Source organism: Gadus chalcogrammus, chromosome 23, assembly GCF_026213295.1.
Source record: "Gadus chalcogrammus isolate NIFS_2021 chromosome 23, NIFS_Gcha_1.0, whole genome shotgun sequence".
Lineage (NCBI taxonomy): Eukaryota > Metazoa > Chordata > Actinopteri > Gadiformes > Gadidae > Gadus > Gadus chalcogrammus.
Window position 1 is genome coordinate 15,334,621 of NC_079434.1, and position 19,739 is coordinate 15,354,359.

General features: G+C 45.0%; 1 protein-coding gene across 2 annotated transcripts; it reads right to left on the bottom strand.

Moving 5' to 3' along the window:
• Positions 1-215: 215 nt before the first annotated feature.
• On the bottom strand, positions 216-17,973 carry oplah (5-oxoprolinase, ATP-hydrolysing). 2 transcript variants are annotated; one of them, XM_056584466.1, is made up of 28 exons: positions 17,827-17,973; positions 16,761-16,983; positions 16,172-16,363; positions 15,034-15,148; positions 14,480-14,603; positions 13,259-13,454; positions 12,721-12,886; positions 11,739-11,877; positions 11,302-11,369; positions 10,588-10,763; positions 10,049-10,180; positions 9,762-9,874; positions 9,184-9,354; positions 8,667-8,804; positions 8,261-8,399; positions 7,909-8,021; positions 7,537-7,688; positions 6,501-6,661; positions 6,135-6,236; positions 5,814-5,988; positions 5,176-5,360; positions 4,430-4,576; positions 3,476-3,610; positions 2,543-2,692; positions 2,205-2,362; positions 1,679-1,839; positions 1,159-1,256; positions 216-917 (listed from the first exon to the last, which is right to left on the bottom strand). In XM_056584466.1, exons 2-28 carry the CDS (start codon positions 16,929-16,931, stop codon positions 756-758), a joined length of 3,939 nt encoding a protein of 1,312 aa, XP_056440441.1. In that variant the 5' UTR covers positions 16,932-16,983; positions 17,827-17,973; the 3' UTR covers positions 216-755. The 2 variants fall into 2 exon arrangements, with proteins under 2 accessions (XP_056440441.1, XP_056440442.1); XM_056584467.1 differs by having other exon boundaries at positions 16,761-16,956; positions 17,827-17,967.
• Positions 17,974-19,739: the final 1,766 nt, after the last annotated feature.

Consider the following 19,739-nt stretch of genomic DNA (forward strand, 5'->3'; position numbering starts at 1 on the left):
TTTTGTAGGCTAGACCAAAACTCCCAAGCACTTGGAGAAACTGAGATAGGGTTAGGGCTATTTTAAGTGAAATTATGCATTGATTAGATTAAGCTTGTTCTGAAAGTAATTATTTAGACTACTACAAACCCTCTAGTTGCCAATACAATGTCACATTTCTGCTGCTCTTTTATTTTAAGAGTCATAATGAATCATAATCTAAAAGGGAATCTGTTCATTTACTAACTAGAAAAAAGAAAAGTCACTCATATATTTGAAGTGGGTTTTATTTGTTTGGTTATAAAATATACTCTGGGTTAAGAATAAATCTGCAAAGTCTAAATCATCGACCGTAATCTGTACCGCTTTTACAACAGGATAGATTGAAGTGAAGGTTGAATGTGTAATTCCTTTGAATACTGATATCAGAACTAGGCTTATCTTGCAGAACAGACATGAAACATCATTGCTACATCGAGTTGGCCCAACAAGTCCGATTTCAAGTATTTCCAGTTTGTACTGTTAGACAAATCCCACCATACTTATTTAAGTCAATGCAATGCAAATTGGTGGTATTACATGAAATCCAAAGATCTGTAAAACTGCAAACGCACTAATCTTAGACCGTGGACAACAATTCCTATTCTTCTTCTAATAGTGGTGGAAAATGTAAGAGGTAGCTGACTTCTACATGAACATTGGTTGGAATGATGGTTCTATTAACTTTTTCTTTTCATCGTCCCATCCATGGAAATAAAAGCATCCAAACATCCTTTTCACACGCCTTCCTGGGCCATGCGATACTCGAACACACTGCCTCTCTCGGGGAAAGTTTTGTTCAAGCGTCTGCGCTTGCTCTCAGACTTTGCGCCGTCTTCCCCCTCCTCCTCCTCCTCCCCATACCCCCCTCCTCCAGGCGTGTATAGGCAGAACATGTCCTGTAGGGGGAGACAGAGTTAAGGTAAATCCAAGGCCTCAGTTGATGCGTCCTTCAAGAACAGTACACTGTGTGCCGTACCCGATAAGTGGAGTTACACTCTGACAAAACTTTTGTAACCATTAAAGTGAAGACATATTTGACTTAAAATGTGTCAAAATTAGGAACACATTCTTTCAGCCTCGGTTCACTGTGTGGACCGGTGTGGAGACTTCTCGATATCGTCATGAGTGAAGACTCACCCCAGGCTCCAGGGCGACGGACGTTTTGGCCCCCAGGTTGAGCACTCTGCCGTCGGCTCTGTGCAGCTGGTTCAGCCCAGAAGCCGCGCTCTTCCCCCCTGGAACGCAATCACAACGCACACATACAGGACTCACTACAAATAAGGCAAATAAGCTGGATAAAAAAAATGTTGGTTCGTAGAAAACACACCTAGCTAGTATTTAGTTAGCTAGGTTATGAGCTAGCTGGTTAAGCAAGTGTTGTAGCTAGTAACCAGGTAAATATAGCATTGCTAGGTTATTAGCCAGTATAGCAAGAGGAAGAGGAAGAAGTAGAAGAGGAAGAAGAAAAAAAGAACAAGAAGGAGGAAGATGAAGAGGAGGAGGAATATACTCATAAAAACTCCTAACCTTTTGAAGCGAAATTGGGGACAGCGGTTTGCATTTTAAACAAAACACAGACATTCAGGTGAGATCAACGTAGGACTGAATGAAGAGCTCAGTGATTTTTGTTGTTTTGGTGGAGCTAGGAGATGGTTACCCATGATGCCGTACGGCCGGGTGGAGCGTCTCTCCGTCAGCACCGACAGCACCACCTTCTCCCTGAAGAGCAGCTTGCGGATCACCCCCTCCCCACCGCTGTACTTCCCTGCTCCGCCCGAACCGGAGCGCAGGGAGAACTGCTCCAACACCACCGGGTACCTGGGCACGGGAGCAGGCGGGGACAACATGGTTGGAAGAAATGGGGATGAAAATGTTTGGAATTTGAAAAAAATATGTTGGGGGATATTATGTACATTGACATTTTACATTGAGGGCATTTAGCAGACGCTTTTATCCAAAGCGACTTCCAATAAGTACAATGATATGAATTTCAATTTCTATGGTTTACAAATTCAAATGCCATAAATGTATAAATGTACAGGTTGAACTAAACAGAACTGACTAAACAGACATATATATATATATATATATATATATATATATATATTTAAAAAAATTCTAAATGGACATGGATTTTTTTCCAACTAAACATTTTTACAAATGAAGGGACATCGCCGGCCCACCTCTTCTCTAAAATCTCGGGGTCGGTGATCCTAGTGTTGGTCATGTGACTGTGGACCCCGCTCCGCCCATGCCAGCTGGGCCCCGCCCCCGCGCCCCCGGCAACCGTCTCGTAGTAACCACTCGTCTCGTTGCCGAAAGAGATGTTGTTCATGCAGCCCTTGATGGAGACAGAGAGGAGAGACTTATAGTAGGGGTGTGAGAGGGATCCACACACACACACACACACACACACACACACACACACACACACACACACACACACACACACACACACACACACACACACACACACACACACACAGGTCGATCTTAATCCAGGCGTTGCCATGGCGCTCACCTGCGAGGCGGCGCAGACCTCGAACGCTCGGAAGATGACGTCGACGACTCGCTGCGACGTTAGGACGTTCCCCCCCACCACAGCTGCATTCTGGGAAGGCTGAAGGATGGACCCGGGCGGGATGACCACGCTGATGGGTGTCAGGCAGCCCTGCAGCCGGGGAGGAAGAGGAGAAGGAGGATACAGTTGAACTGTGTCTGAAGTATGTCCCTACAGCCTTTGTTGTAATCCTTTCATCTTGCGCGCACACACACACACACACACACACACACACACACACACACCCACACACACACACACACACACACACACACACACACACACACACACACACACACACACACACACACACACACCATTGGTGGACGATTCAAACTACATTATTTTACATTTTGACTACCGTTTGATGACTCCTACATCTTGTCGAAAATGTCAGCAAGCAAACAGCACAAGAGGCTGCTTAAACAGTGAACACCAATGTAGCACTCACTACACGAAGAGTTTCTTGAAACAGACCACATTAATGGGAGGACTGGAATCTCAAAAGGGCGCCCAATTATTTCGATCCTTGTTTAAAAACATGCAATTCTCCCCGCAATGGAAAAGACATAGCAGAAGGACTCGAAAGACGATATAATAACCGACACGGTGAATGAAGCTAGGTTATGCTCAACCACCTTGTCACTCAGAGGCCCTTGCCAATTATTTTCAAAGCATCGCCAACTCTGGGGAAATAAAAGAATAAAGTCCAGAAGAGCTGAGGTGAATGTGGAGGAGGAGGATGAAGATGACGAAAACTAAGAAGATGATGAGGAGTAGGAGGAGAAGGATGAGGACGAAGAGGTGGAAAGAAGAACAGTTAGAAGATGAAGAGGCAGGGCAAAGGGGGAGAAACGAGGATGAAGAGGAAGATGAAGATGAAGATGGGCCTACCTGATTGAGGGGGATGTCCTGGCCCACCATGCAGCGCAGGCAGTAGATGAGGGCCGAGAGGGTGATGGCGCGAGGGGCGTTGCAGTTCCCCCACACCTCGGTCCCGGTGCCCGTGAAGTCAAACACGGCACTGCCCTGCAGGTGGGGGGAGCGGTTTATAAACAAGGTTGAGAGTGAAACATTGAAAGTAGACCATGGAGATTTATCACTAAAGTGAACATCAGCGGTATGTCTGGAATACGGGGATAAAGTCGGGGATAAAGGATATAGAAGGAATTATGAAATCAAGCATTATAATTCAAATTCCGGTTCGGTACATATCTACCCTAGCCTAGTAAACCCATGCTGCCTTGCGCGCGATTTCATTTCGCGCTGCTAAGCAGCCAAGATTCCATGGATCCGAATTTCGCCTGAGATAGCGAACCAATCACAGAACGGGGAGGGACGGCAAGACGATGACGACGTCTATTAGACACACCCATCGTCTTCTTCCTCATCGAATTTCTGTCACTCTACATACGTCATCTGGTATAATTGATACGATCGGCTATGAGCTATGTACAGACTCAGATGACAGACATTCGTAGCGCCCAATAAACGGCTCCGGGCAATCGTGAACAACGCCTGAAATACGAGAAAATGAATGTGTGGTTCCCAGACCTCATCTCAATGTAGATTGAGATGAGGTCTGGCGTTAGCCAGGCTATATCTACCTACGGATGATATCGTATCCAAGTTATAATCTTATAATTATATTCATGATAAAAGTCAATTTGCCCCAAATATTCTTTAAACGTTAATGGAAGAATAACTCTAAATTTCTTCTATTCGCCAGCGAGCTATGGCATGATATCAAGCCGTCTTTCTGGCCCCGAAGAGACCAAAGAACGTAGAACCATGGATAGTAGAACAAATCCAAAGGCAGAGACTAAACCCTCGGCAACCCTCAGTCACCTCTTCCTCGTTGATCTTGACCCGCAGCCTGATGGGCGTCCCGTCGTCCATGAAGTCCTCCGCCTCCACCTCCAGGCGGCCCGTCTGCTGCCGCCTCTTCAGCGCAAACTCCTTCAGCATGTCTCTGACCGCCAGCTCAGCGTTACTCTGCACACACACACACACACACACACACACACACACACACACACACACACACACACACACACACACACACACACACACACACACACACACACACACACACACACAAGTTTAAATTACTTTTGTGTAGGTAAATACAATGTGCACACATATACAGCTGTCTATGCTCTGGGTTCTAGTGTTCTATGGCACATAATTCTGTTGAAATTGTGACATGGCAGTACAGCTACTGATCCTTTAAGACGTCTGTCTGTCTGTCTGTCTGTCTGTCTGTCTGTCTGTCTGTCTGTCTGTCTGTCTGTCTGTCTGTCTGTCTGTCTGTCTGTCTGTCTGTCGTCTGTCTGTCTGTCTGTCTGTCTGTCTGTCTGTCTGTCTGTCTGTCTGTCTGTCTGTCTGTCTGTCTGTCTGTCTGTCTGTCTGTCTGTCTGTCTGTCTGTCTGTCTGTCTGTCTGTCTGTCTGTCTGTCTGCCTGTCTGCCTGCCTGTCTGTCTGTCTGTCTGTCTGTCTGTCTGTCTGTCTGTCTGCCTGCCTGCCTGCCTGTCTGTCTGCCTGTCTGCCTGCCTGTCTGTCTGCGTTCTTGGGACTGTAGCCGATCACCCTACCTGGATGTAGCCCATGTAGGCCTGAACCACAGCCAGCCCGTAGCCGTCAATCAACTCGGCCACCAGCTGGCTGCCTCTCTGATTGGCCGCCACCTGAGCGCGCAGATCCGACAGGTTGTCATGGAGATTACGTGTCCCAGAGCAGTCTGGGTACTTGGCTGGAGCCATGAGCGCCTCCGTCACGGCTGGTGGGGAAAAAACACAAAAACAGGATGGGAATAAAGGAAGGGCATGTCAAAGAGTATCAAGAATCCATGTTTTGGTCCTGTATCTGGTTGTTGGAATGAGGAGTGTTTTGGAGACATTCCTGATAAATGCCAGAAGTTCCTGGAACTCCACCAATGAAAAATAGAAGTATCTGTATTCCTCAATGCCTAAAAGAGACAAAAACTTTTTGAATCATTGTATTGACGTTGGAACATGCAGAACTTTTCCTGTGTTTTTTCAACCTTGCCATCCCATGTTCTCCCCAAAGTATAACTTTGAGTAACCTAACACTTTATACATATTATTATTATTATTATTATTATTACTAATTTCATGATGTGTTTCTCTAACAACAAAGTCCCCCTAAAATGTTTTTCTTCTTCCAGTCACTTCACTATCTCTCTCCCCCGCCCTCTCTCTCTCTCCCTCACCCTCCTCTTGGAAGACCCCCCCGGTGACCAGTTTGAAGGAGGTGAAGACGGCTCCTTCCTGCTGCAGGGAGGTGGAGTTGGGGGGCATGGAGCCTGGGGTGATGCCTCCGATGTCGGCGTGGTGCCCCCTGCTGGCCACAAAGAACACCGGCCCGCTCACACCTCTCCTAAACACCTGGGGTGGAGTAGGGGAGAAAAGAGAGGGAAGTAAGTGAATGAAAATGTAAGCAGTAAAAAAAAAAAAAAAAAAAAAATGGCAGCCAAACAAAGGAACAACCGACAGAGAGAACAAATAAACATGTGGTGGAGCGAGGTACTGACTGGGGTGATGACGGTGAGGTCGGGAAGATGGCTGCCCCCGGCACAGGGGTTGTTACTCAGGATCACATCTCCTTCTTTAAGGTTATCCCCCAGCGCTCGGATCTGTGGATCCAGAGAGACGTTACTTTCCTGGGTTTCAGGGCCATACACGGACACGCAACACGTGAAATGGAATCATATCGGTCAATCGTTCTTTTTATTTTATCCAGAGTATCTTGCAAATATTCTTAGCTTGGAGGTCCACAGTGGGACACACACACACACACACACACACACACACACACACACACACACACACACACACACACACACACACACACACACACACACACACACACACACACACACACACACACACACACACACCTGGTACTGCACCGTCTCCTGCATGGCCCCCAGGTGCACGGGGATGTGGGGGGCGTTGGACACCAGACCCCCGTCAGGCCCGAACACGGCGCAGGAGAAGTCCAGGCGCTCCTTGATGTTGGTGGAGATGGAGGTCCTCTGGAGGACCCGGCCCATTTGCTCTGCGGACACGGAGCGCTCGTCACCGGAGGAGATTCAGCGAACTTAGCCACAAGGCTCATTTTTCAATCTTCAAGTAGTATACTATTCGGTCCCTTGGCAGACATTTTTATCCAGAGCAACTTACAGTGAATTCGAGATCCATTCATAATATATTTATTATTATATTTCTGTTAAAACTCATGTTGTATTTTATTCTATTATATTATATATTTATATTTTAAGCACAGACATACAGAGTGTGTCACACAAACATTTCACTGTACATCCTGTATGAGTTTGCGACAAATAAAATAAAAACCATTGAATCTTTGAATCTTGAATACATAAGTTAATGAGCAGGTAAGGGGCTAGGTTCTATTGCTCAGGGAGGACTACATGTAGACCAGGGATGGGCAACTTTCATGATAAAGAGGGCCACATTTTTCATCATAACCATCGGAGGGCATGACTGCACACTTCAACTAAACGTGAGCTGAGAGAAGCTACACAATTTTGAATTTGGTAGATATGATTTCCTGTATTCTGGTGCATTTTGGGGATGGCCACTACCTAAAAAATCATCCAGAATCATAACCTATGTACGGTATGTTGAACCAACATACAAGATGAGAATTCTTCTCATCTTTCTTGACCGAGTTTTCTGTAACTCGATCAATTATTATCATTATTTTATTTTTTTTATTATGTGCGGGCCTGACTGAGTGAGGATGCGGGCCGCACTGAGTGAGGATGCGGGCCGCATTCGGGCCGCGGGCCGCCAGTTGCCCATCCCTGATGTAGACTATGGAGGGTGGGATTGAAACCCAGAACCTTTTGGCTTGGAGTCAACCGACCCATCCACTGGGACTGTTCTCCTTCCTCCCCCCTGGCTCACCAGCGATGCTCATGAAGCGGTGGGAGAAGATGGAGAGCTGCACCGTGTTCAGCTCGGTTCCCAGGGCACAGTGGGGGTCCGAGCCCACCGTTACACACACGTCCCCCCCCTCGGTCAGCTGGGCCTCGCAGCAGGGTTCCACCAGGATGGTGCTGGAGCACACACGCACGCACACACACGCACACACACACACACACACACACACAATTATGAATAACTATGCTACAAACATATTACACAACACATTGGCTATCACATATCACCCATTATTTTCAGTGATTCTGAAACCCTGTTGACTGAAAGCCCTGACAGAGACAGTCGTCCCCGATGGCTCCCAGCTGAACCACGGTGACATCATTGACAAGAACCTACCTGTTCTTGTCAATGATGATGGCTGGTCCCTGGATAGTGTGGCTGCACGGTAGCTCCTCCCACAGATACACGCTGGTGTCCAGGTAACCGCCCTCAAAGTAGCACTTGGCCGTCTGATTGGACACAAAAACACACGTTTTGTTAAGTGAATAGATTAGTAAATGCATAGCAAATACATCTATTTATCAAGGTACTATGGTTAAAGCAGCTGTATTCTGACGTTCTTGTCTTGAAATATCCTCCTGATCATTTCTCCTAATATGTTGACATTTTTCTTCAATAATTGATATCATTTACTAATTTGTGAATGCATATATTTTTGTGAATGAACGTTTTGTGTGTGTTCATGTACCGTGACGGGCTTCGCCTTTCCGTCGCCCGTCTTGGCCTTGACGACCGATTGGATGCCTGATTTCCCAGAACCCCTCACTCTGATGTCGTCAACCATGATTGCTCGGTCCGGGATGGTGAAGCCAAACTCCTTCAGATAGCTGCAGAGAGCCAGAGACAGAGAAGAAAAACAGAGAGGGAGAGACCAGGTGCGACGGTTTAGTCACATTAGGAAAAGTGAAAGAAGTGAAAGATTGTGTTGCGGCGAAAGTGTTTGATTCCTAGCCAAAAGGTACAGCGTTCGATTCCCTCCCCCACCCTCACCACAAGTTTATTGTCTTTATTCATCTCGGATATTTAAATAGTTTGTCTCACAAAACACAAATTCCTCCAAACATGAAACACAACATATGAACAAACTAAACTACCGCTTGGTGAACCCGCTGCGGAAGTCTCCCGAGCGACAGGACTGGGCGTTGCCAGGGTAACCGTCGGCGGACACCATAAGTGCGCAGTCTGTTCCCTGGTAGCGAAGGTGAAGGAACACCTCCATGTTGATCTGACCACTGCAGAGGAGGAGAGAACAACGGCCCCTTCAACTCAAGACTATGGGAGTGTAAATCTACTATCAAAGCCATCGAGAAGTACAAAGTGAATACAATTCACGTCACAATAAATACATACATTTCAAAGATATTTCACAATTGAATTGCTTTCATTTCCTTTTGTGCTTAATATTTTTTTTCACTTTTAACTAATTTATTTTACTTTATAAATCTCGAAATATAAGGATAAAGGTAGCATTAAAACTGTAAATCAATGCATTGCATTCTCCCACAACCTGCGGCTGAATGTTTGTTTTGACCTCCATCATGCGTATCGTACACATCCCTTCACGTATACGGGCACATGCGGGTGTTTCCCATAAACCACGTGGAGGCTGACCTGCTGAAGCTCCGTGCGCCGAGTGTGTCTCTGCAGCGCCGGGTGAGCTCATCCACCCTGCGGTCCAGCTCCTTGTAGGAGGCCTGGCTGTACTGCAGCGAGCAGGGCTCCTGCACCTCCTCCACCACGTCGGCTAGGGCCAGGCCGTAGGCAGAGAGCACTCCGCTGTACCTGTGACACACGGGGGGGGAGGGATCAGAGACATGGTAGACCTCGCTTTGGGGAGCCAGTCGATTTGGAGTGTTACGATTTGTACAGGGTAAACGATATCCCAGAAATAAAAACTTGGCCCCTGATTTTCTGCACAGAACTAAAGAATACATAGAAAATGGTTTGTTTATATGTGTAAAACATCCCTTTTCATTGTATTGTTCTTCAGTTCAGGTTTATTCTGAGGACGAAAATGCAGGCTTTGTGTTTATTGATGAATGGAATCAGACAACAGAGTTTGAGCGCTTGAAGTTTGGTTTTGAGTGTCATTATTTTTTCAGTCGTTTAGTCGTTTCTTTTCCCAGGAAACTGTCTCTTTTATGTAACAGTTTCCACACACAAATACACAAACATGCCTCGGGCCTTACTTGTGTATGAAGACTGACTTCATGCCGAGGGCTCTGGCGATGGCACATGCGTGCTGCCCGCCCGCACCTCCGAAACAAGCCAGGACATGCTGGGATGTGTCGTGACCTTTGGCCTGTGATGGGAGAGTCACATGTCATTCAGTCAATGTTATATTATCATGCAAATAAATACATTCAAAATGAAAGCAAAGACACAGGCTTCAATATACAAAGTGACATTTTTGATTCGACAATCTCAATGAACATTTTCTCGACTATAAAGCATATAAAATAAACGCCCACGCTACCTGGGTCAGGGCTCTGATTGGCCGGCACATCGCCTCATTAGCCACTCGGATGAATCCCATGGCGACCTCCTCCACCGTCATCACAGACTTGCTATCTGGACACTTTCTCTTGCCGCTCTCACTGCCATTGGACTGTAATGGGACATTATAACAAATTATATTACAAGACATTTGGTCATTAAATAAATGACAGATGTTAAGTAATAAAGCATAAACATGTTTATTTAAACCTTCACTTTGGAAGTGTTCTCATTAGCAGCCTCTAGTCGTTACAGTTGTAGCTTCAGTTATATATATAATAATAATAATAATAAATTTTATTTATAATGCACTTTATATTCAAGAATCTCAAAGTGCTTCAGAGAAAAAAATATATATATATATAGCTATCGTTTTAGTGGGAGGGTCAGAATAAAACAGTTTATAGAGAAATATTCCCTAGATGAGATTATTCTCGAGTCTTCATATTCTGCCCATGTGATTAGTACACAAGGGCAAAAAAATCCATTGTGGAAGAAACAAAGAAAAAGCTAGGACACCTGTGATTGGCTGGAAGACAGGAAGTGGTTGATGTCCTTGGCCAGGCTGCGGAAGTGCTTGAGGGACTCCTCCAGGGACAGAGGCTGATCCTCCCCCGGGCCGAAGATCCGGGGGAAGAAGCTTGGCATCAGACGGCCCAGCACCAGATTAGCGTCCGTCACGGTTAAAGGACCGCCTGGGAGAAGCACAAGAGGGCATTTAGACTCTTTAGAAGCTATCAATGTTAGCTGTACTGGGAAAAGCTATCCCAGTACCGGTAACTGGGAGCTGGACCAGCTTTTCCCAGTACTGGTTACATTAATAGTTCAGTCTGTGTTTTACTGTACAACTCTGCGATGAAATGGAAGGCAAACAGACAGTGAAACGATAGATGATGCAAGAGCCAGATTCTTCTGAATAATAATTCACAATGTTCATTTTGTATACAAAAGGTATTAAGGTCAACAAGGTATATTTTCATAACCCTTAAGCGTGAAGGATAATATAAAGGATGCAACATAACACTTAAACAAATCAAACAAATTTGTGGACAACGATGGATGCATTATGCAGAATGATTTTAGTCTGGAGAACTTCCAAGCAGAGGAATGTGTATGACTGTGAAAGCTTGACTGATCTAAAAAGGAGACAAGAGCTGAACAGGGAGGGAGGGAGGGAGGGAGACTAGGTTGAATGAAGAACCAGGGAAAGTGAGATAAAAGGTCAAAGGTTACCCTTTCTGTAGCAGGAGGGCCCAGGATGTGCCCCTGCAGACTCTGGCCCCACCACAAACATCCCCGACCTGAGAGAGAGAGATTGTTTTAACAACTTAGAGATAGAATTCCATTTTTGTATTTTAGCATTGTTTTAACTTTTCATTTCCCATGCAAATATAAAGCCCTTTAAACCTTGAGGTAGTATATTCCTTCATTCTTTCGCTCACCCTTTGTTATTTTGCAATTAAACATGCATCCAATGTGAATTACATAAACATAATTGTAAATGTCAGAATCCACAACTATTAAAAAAATTAAAAACGATCACCATATTACTATACTACGTCACCACAAACAGAAACGTGTGCGACGGGATATGATGCCATAAGGACGTGCTTCTCAGGATAGGGTTGGCTCCGTGTCAGAGCACCTCGCCCCGGCGTTCAGCGGCTGACCTGAAGAAGAGGCGGGATCCACCACCGGCCGCCACCGTGTTGATGTCCAGCTGGGGCGCCTGCAGCGTCACGCCCGCCGTGGTGGCCTCGAACACGTGCTCGTACTGCCCCGCGTAGCGACTCACGTCCGTGGACGTTCCTGGAGGGGCCACCATGAAGGGGGTTTATACTGGGGTAGGGCGGACCTGGTTCTGCCTGGTTTTAATGCGCCCCATGAATGCTCATTTGACTTGTTTGAAATCATGAGCAGGATGGTGAGGAAGGAGTGGAAAGTCGGATGAAAGAGAAGGAATTAAACTTATAGTTGTTTTTTCATGTTGGGATTTGGTTGATGTTTTTTTTTAAATGTGCTTTTGCTTTTGAGACAATAAAGACAGAGGGGAAAGTGGGATAAAAGAGACAGGGGATGATATGTCGCAGAGGACTGCATGTGGGATTGAACCCAGGCCACGACAAGGTGTGTTGACATATTCACTTTGTTCACAGTCAAATTATGTATAGAACAAGCAAAGAAAAATGGAACGTCAAATGTGGTTGCACAATAACAGCCTCTTTCAATAATTGTTTGAACATGTGAATATGAATATGCACCTTTTTTTTTTTACAAAAATCGTATAAATTATACAACCACACAATCTGTATTTTTTATGTGGCACGGACACCTTTAGATTTCACACTTTCAGAAAGAGACGCCGAGATCGTTTATTGGCCTGTGGCACGGCATATGCCGTTCCACCTGAACGGCAGTTACCTTTCCTGAATTGCAGTTGCCGTTCCTGAAAGGCACATGCCGTTCAGGAATGGCAGTTACCGTTCCTGAACGGCATATGCCATGGTATGCCAGTGGTCGCGGTGGCACATGGCCAATAAACAATCTTGGCGCTACTGCTTTCAGATCAATGCTTCCTGTGTAGCGTTACAGAATATTTTTTCACTAACATTAGCAACATGCTAGCATTATAGGGTCACCCGTGCTACCCACCTCCCATGTCGAACCCGATGACGGCCTTCTGCTCCGTCTGGCTGTACGAGGTGATGGCGTACCCCACCACGCCCCCCGCGGGGCCCGACAGCACGGCCCGCGAGCCGCAGAACTGCTCCATGGGGGTCAGGCCCCCGTCGGACTGCATGAACAGCACATCCACGTCCTGCCGGGGGGGGGGGGGGGGGGGTCAAAGGTTAACTTGTGTGAAGCTTTTAAAGTTTTAAAATGCTGAAATGCAGTTTGGGCCAATATGATGTACATATTTCCCAGCAATATTTGTAAATAGTTTAGGTTCTTCTTAGTGCACACGCGTGACATACAAGAAAAAAATTAACGTTTGAATTGCAGGTTCATTATAGCAGCAGGGGAGGCAGTGTCAGGTGTAAGCATGAACCTTATCATTGTTTGACATTTCACACACACACACACACACACACACACACACACCCCACACACACACACACACACACACACACACACACACACACACACACACACACACACACACACACACACACACACAGCTCCAGCTGACCTTCAGGCCACCCTTGAAGCCCGAGGTGAAGCCCTTGAGGTACTGCCGGATCTTGGGCGTGAGGTAGGCGTCGGCACACACGGTGTAGCCCCGGGGCACGGCCCGCACCATGGGCATGACCTCGCTGGACAGGGACACCTGCGAGAAGCCCAGGCGCCGCGCCAACGCCCCCACCGCCTTCTCATGGGCCGACCATCTGGTGGGGGAGAGAGGGAGGGAGGAGGGGAGGGAGAGGTAGGGAGTGGGGGGGGGAGAGTGGGAGGGAGGGGGAGGAGAGAGTGGGGGGGAGAGGAGGGAGGAAGTGGGGGAGAGAGGGAGGAGACAGGGTTAAAGAAGAAAGAAAGAAAAGAAAGAAAGAAAGAAAGAAAGAAAGAAAAAAGAAAGAAAGAAAGAAAGAAAGAAAGAAAAGAAAGAAAGAAAGAAAGAAAGAAAGAAAGAAAGAAAGAAAGAAAGAAAAAGCAGTTCAGAGTGATGTGTGCACGCATGTCCGTCATGTGATTCTTATGTAACCGTGTTGACGCAGGGGGGTGTACCGTTTTTCTTTCCCACTGCCCCCATCCACCTTTTCCTATTATCTATACATGCCCGTATCCAACCTTTCACTTGTCTATATAATGTAGCCAAATCTCAATGGTAAGCTGACGCCTTGCCCCAAGATCTCTTTCATACTTTGAAGCTTCTTAAAACATTGTGAAACAGGTGAAAGGTGAATGTGCTATATGAGAGCAAACGCAGCAGGGTTATGATAATGACAATGGTCGGGAATCTAAGAGAAGGAACAGACTGTATTTTTGTTCAGGTATTTTTCCATGAGCCTCATCCTGCCTGTGAACTATATGATGAGAAACAGTTCACCATTCAACACACAGCTCAACACAGCACTCAACAATTATATGCTACAGCAAAAGATATCGACAAAAACATTCAAAATACCAGTGTGAATGCAAGGGAGTGAAACAGTTATTCAAGTAACTCAGTAGCATGATAAGGAAAATATATTGCTCATAAAATTAGCCGCTGGCAAAATAACAATCGATAAGACTCTAAGGTAGATAAGAGAAAAGTTGAAAGGAGTGCATGTCAAACATTGTTTGTAAGAGAAAGTGACCGGATGAGAGAGTGAGATACAGCGCCCAGGAGTCAGACGCCGGGAAGAAAGTACATTTTTCAATGTTTATATACATTGCAAAGTTTAAGTTGGATACAAGTCATACTACTGACGTATATGAGTGCAACAGGAGGACGGCCAGGCTGGTGATACCACGAGACAGAACTCCCTTCAAGTCCTTTTCAACGCTCTTCAGATCCAGCTCTCTCCACACCTCCAGAGAATCCCCTGTGCTGCCTGAAGAGAACGCACCACAGAGAACACAGTGAGCGCCACCCACTAAGGCATACAATAGAGCCCGACCGATACTGGATATTAGAGGCCGATGCTGATACCGATATCAATAGATCGTCCGATATTCAAAATATGGATACCTCAACCTTTAATCTCCACAAAGAACATGATGTAAAACAGTTAGTGTTGGGAGTGTTTTTACGGATGTGCTCTGTTGAGAGGTTTTAGAGGATTTATAAAGCGGTGATTGTGTTAATAAATTCACAACATTCCTTTCATATCTGTAAAGAGATACGCCAAAATCGATATATCTCTGATAGGCAAATATTGGCCTTTACACATTGGCTAAAATTAGCCAACAAATAAATAGTTTGGGCTCTAGTACGAATGTCTTCCGGTCAGAGCCAGCTAAGCCCAGGTACTTATGACATACCTTTGACGGTACGTTTCGGGTCTTTCCTAGGGAGCAGGCAGCCCTCCTGTTTGAGGACGACTCTCTCGTCGACCTCGATGACCTCCTCGTAGAGCACGTCAGGCATGGACATCTCCTGTGGTGTCATGTTTAAAACACAGGTTCAAAGCGGCCCCGCACTGTTTGCATGCTTACATTCACATCCCCCTGAGAACGTTAAGCGCTGTTTAAGTTTTAGGAAATGCGGCTTAAAAGTACACACACACACACACATGACCAGAAAAGTGTAAGCGGGTATTCTAAGAATAGATTAAGGCTGTATATTTCTTTAAAGTTGTCTTGTAAAAAAACAACTATGTGTTTAACCTCTGTATAGTGGACGGTATCTTTTGCTCTGACAAACGTAGAAAAGTATAACAGTTGACCCTTTTAAGATTAGATAAGAGCTGAAGCGATATGGTCAGGATGACTTTGGGGGAGTTCAGTGTAATTTGTACATGTTTCGCACAGGGGGTCAGCTTTAGCCGCGTAGACAATATATAATTTACAGACATTAACAGCTGAGACCAGGATTTATAAGTGAGCACAGAATCCACGAATGGAAAACCGGTCTCGGGAGCAAACTCCAGCCGCACTCTCTTCAACACATTAGCTATTGGACCACACCAGCATGCCTACTTAGAGAACAGTCCAAACCCTGCATTCCTTTGGTTTGAGTCAGTATGTAAACCTAAATAATGGTCAACCCCAATGCTAAGCTCATAGTACTACATTACTGAGGCATAATAAAAAAGGGAAATAACTAAGTATGGTTTTTTGGCTGCGTCTGTTATGTAATCTTAACATTACTTTATTACACAATTTGCTGCTGATAATCATTGGCCCTGTCCCAGATCGGTAGTAACCCAACCATGAATTATCTATGATGGTGTACCATGGAAGTGATTTTCATAATAAATCATAAGATTATGAAGTGAATGATTGACTGTCAAAAGAGTTTCAACACAGTGTCGTGTTTCCTAACACAACACAGTGGCATAACCATATTTATCAGTACTGATAAAAAGTCTGTAGCAATCGATGATGATGTGTATGGATTGCTTGAGAGCTTCCTTCTGAAGACTTGACTAAGAGGGAAATAAAACCAGTTACTGCTAACCAGATCAAAGAGCTTGGGCCTGGCCTGTGTGCCGATGTGCAGCAGATCCTTAAACCCCTTCGTGACCAGAAGGGCGGTCCTTTCTCCTTCTCTTTCCAGCAGCGCATTGGTCGCCACTGTGGTGCCCATTCTGATCCAGCCAATCAGAGAGGTGTCCACCGGCTGCTCCCGTGGGAAAAGCTTGCCAGTTTCCTGTCCAAACAGACACCAAAACAGCAACAACAAAAACGGTAAAAAGTATGGCAACAGTCAAATTGGGAAGCGACAATTATAAAATATATGCATTCAGGTTTAAGCATGCAAGCACATTTTAAAAAGGTTCAATAGACAGACAGACAGGGACACACACACACACACACACACACACACACACACACACACACACACACACACACACACACACACACACACACACACACACACACACACACACACACACACACACACACACACACACCATGCGTATGTCCTTGTGGTTTACAGGTTATTCACGGCTCTGACAAACAGGCATCACTGCCAAGAGGGCCCAACCAAAGCCATTTCCACTACTCACACACACATACTTAGTACCGCTTCTCGTTCAGCTCACCTCCTCCAATACTCTGCGAATCCCCTCTGTGGGAGCGTCCTTGTAGTTCTGGGGGTCCCGAGACAGAAGTTTGAGGACCCGCTCGCTACCATCTGGAAGCCTGGCGAACACATCGGTGAAGGTGCCACCCCGGTCAATAGCGAAGTCGAACTTCCCCTCAGTTTCAGCCATCTTGACTCGACAGGGAACGCTATTCCTAAATGAGTGAAAAGCCGGATCCAAGCTGAAACACATGCCGTTTCCGACGGTTATAAAATGCATATTGAATGACAATTACATGTTGACAGTTATAAATACTATTTTTTAATGTCATTAATTTTTGTCTTGCAGTTATTATTTTATGCAAACATAAACGACACAACTGCAATGCAAATCGAACATGCTTAAACCTTAATTCAGGCACAAACACAAATAATGTTAAAACATAAAGATATATATATACACACACACACACACACACACACACACACACACACACACACACACACACACACACACACACACACACACACACACACACACACACACACACACACACACACACACACACTACAGGGTGTATGGGCCACTGATGAAGAGCTGATATAAAGTAGGATAAATCTAAGTCGTAGATCAAGCTCTGAATGATATAACTCGAAATTGGTGGGTTTCAAATAGAAAAAATTTGAGAGGGAGAATACAGATGGGACATGCCGTTCTTTTCATCGTTGAAGGATACATTTCATGCAATTGTAAGCCAACACTTCCTGACCTTCAACCTGTAATGTTCCGAACAAAAACCTTTGGTAGAGAGCAGAGAGTAGAGACACAATCTATAACTTGTTGTTTATCGAAAATGAAAGCGAAGAAGGGCTGCAAGCGAGGTCAACATGTTAAAGTGTTATGGTGCAGGACAGCTATATTTAACCAGAAAAAGCAATAGGCCTACATACATTCACAGGATTGTGTTGGAGTTAAAACGCTGTGAACTCAGGCTGGTCATATCTGCAGCTTACATTTAGCATAAGCACTCATACAACTCCATAATCATAATAGGACATTATTTTGCCTGGTTTGACACACGTACCTCGGTGGTTATTGTGACTGCACGGGGTTCTTTCCAAAAAACTATCTCAACCTAAATTCGATCCTTCCACTATCCAGTCAGTCCTTGCATGCAAACTAATCGTGACTCGGAACCAGAGATGTCGGACACTTGATTTTTGTATTTTGCTCAAGCACTCGCTCCGCCCCGTCAGCGCACTGCCAATAGCCTGCATGGATACTTTCTGTCTCCCCACAGACGCCGTAGTCCGGGTATCTGCCCCAATTTGACATTTGAGTCCACGAAATATTGCCTTTGGTACTGCAACCTTGAACTACATCTCTGTGTACTAGTCAAATAAGGGGTTTATTCACAGCTTTTAACCAATACTGTGGTTTAACAGCAATAAATATTTGTAATGTATGGTGGGGAATTAATTGAATAATTTAGAATAGTTCATGGAAGGAGAGGATTACCATGCCTGCCCTCCGGCTCCATCTAGTGGCGAATAAGTGATCCACCCATACGTAGATATAATAGACGGATAATGCATCCAGGATAGATAGATAGATAGATAGATAGAGCCCATTCTGTTTGATTTTCCCTGACCGTATGCCTCTGCCAGTTGGATACAAATTAACGACTTGGACGTGAGATTAGTAGCCTTCAGATGTATAGCAAATTTGTGTGGTTGCAGAGGAAAGACAGGAGAGTGGAAGATTGTCTGTAATATACCTTTTGGTAAGCCGGTTAGCGGCCCTGATAGGGATCCTAATGTGTTTTTTTTTATTAAAGCAAGGATAAGAACCTTATTGCCTAGAGAGGATTCTTCTGTTTTCATATGTGTTATTACAATACAGTCCCCCTACAAGTGCCTTCCCGTTACAGCATGTTATTACAAACTTCCCAATGTCTCCAAGACTTCGTTGGATATACAACATGTATATTACAGAACACATTCACTCACTCCATCAGAGACGGTTGGGAGACATTCTCACTACGTGATGATATTCGTGCCAGGGGCCTTTTTGTTTATCAGTTGGCAGTTTATTCTATTGATGGTATTTTTCTTGTCACGTGACTAAAAGGTTCGTAATAACACTCATAGCAACCAATCAACATTCATTTAGAATTATGCATTTACAAATATGACGTCACAATTTGTTTCCTTTGCGATATATTGTGTTGTGCAGATAAAAAACATTTGACATTGCGTGTAGTCGAGAGAGAGCAGCTTTTGTTGAAAAAGAGAGATATTGTGCAAAACGACTTTCGACTTTTTTCTAGTGAAGTATGGACGGTGAGTTCCCTGCTCTGTGCAGACCAGTATATTTTTGGTGTACCGCTGTGAACGCTTCGGGTCTTCCGAGAGCGCCTCGGCTCAACACCGCCACCCTCAGTTCAGAGAAAGACGCACGTTCAATTTCGATACGAGTTGCAGTTGTAGAAAGATTAATCGAAAGAAAACTGTTTGTGTTTCAAAACTTGGCATCCTTTCTGGATGACGAGGATTTACCCTCACAGCAGGTAGCTGGTCTCGACATTGAACATGCGTGTCTTTTTTTTACCTGATGGGGGTGCTGCTAAGGACACAAATCATCGAAATGTAGGTTCCCTTGGAAGAACCTCCTAAAACCTTTTTTTTGTGTTATCCCGGTTTATCAATTGGCGTTGAAACTGTAACGTTAAACTGAATGCTTTCACATTGCCGGGACATTTTAAAACGGGAGCGCAAATTTTGTACGTAGCCTAAAAAAAAAAAACTTGCTAGATTGTTGAGAATGTGTTTATTTTCTTGTCGAGAAATGTATTCTCACATGCTTTATGTTTTGGTATTATTATTCGCTTTTGGAACTGGTGTAGAAAATAATATCCAACCATGATCCATTTTTAGTAAAAAGGGATCATGGTTGGAGATTATTTTCGAGATGATAATATAATTACCCATGTTATGT

What these genes read in the sequence shown, in the direction of transcription:
- oplah (XM_056584466.1), bottom strand. Translation starts at nt 16,931, where the DNA reads ATGGCTGAAACTGAGGGGAAGTTCGACTTCGCTATTGACCGGGGTGGC. An exon ending in GGCCCAAGCTCTTTGATCTG is followed by an intron (nt 15,149 to 16,171) that starts GTTAGCAGTAAC and finishes ATGACACCACAG; the next exon opens with GAGATGTCCATGCCTGACGT. An exon ending in CATCGGGTTCGACATGGGAG is followed by an intron (nt 11,878 to 12,720) that starts GTGGGTAGCACG and finishes TGGCCCCTCCAG; the next exon opens with GAACGTCCACGGACGTGAGT.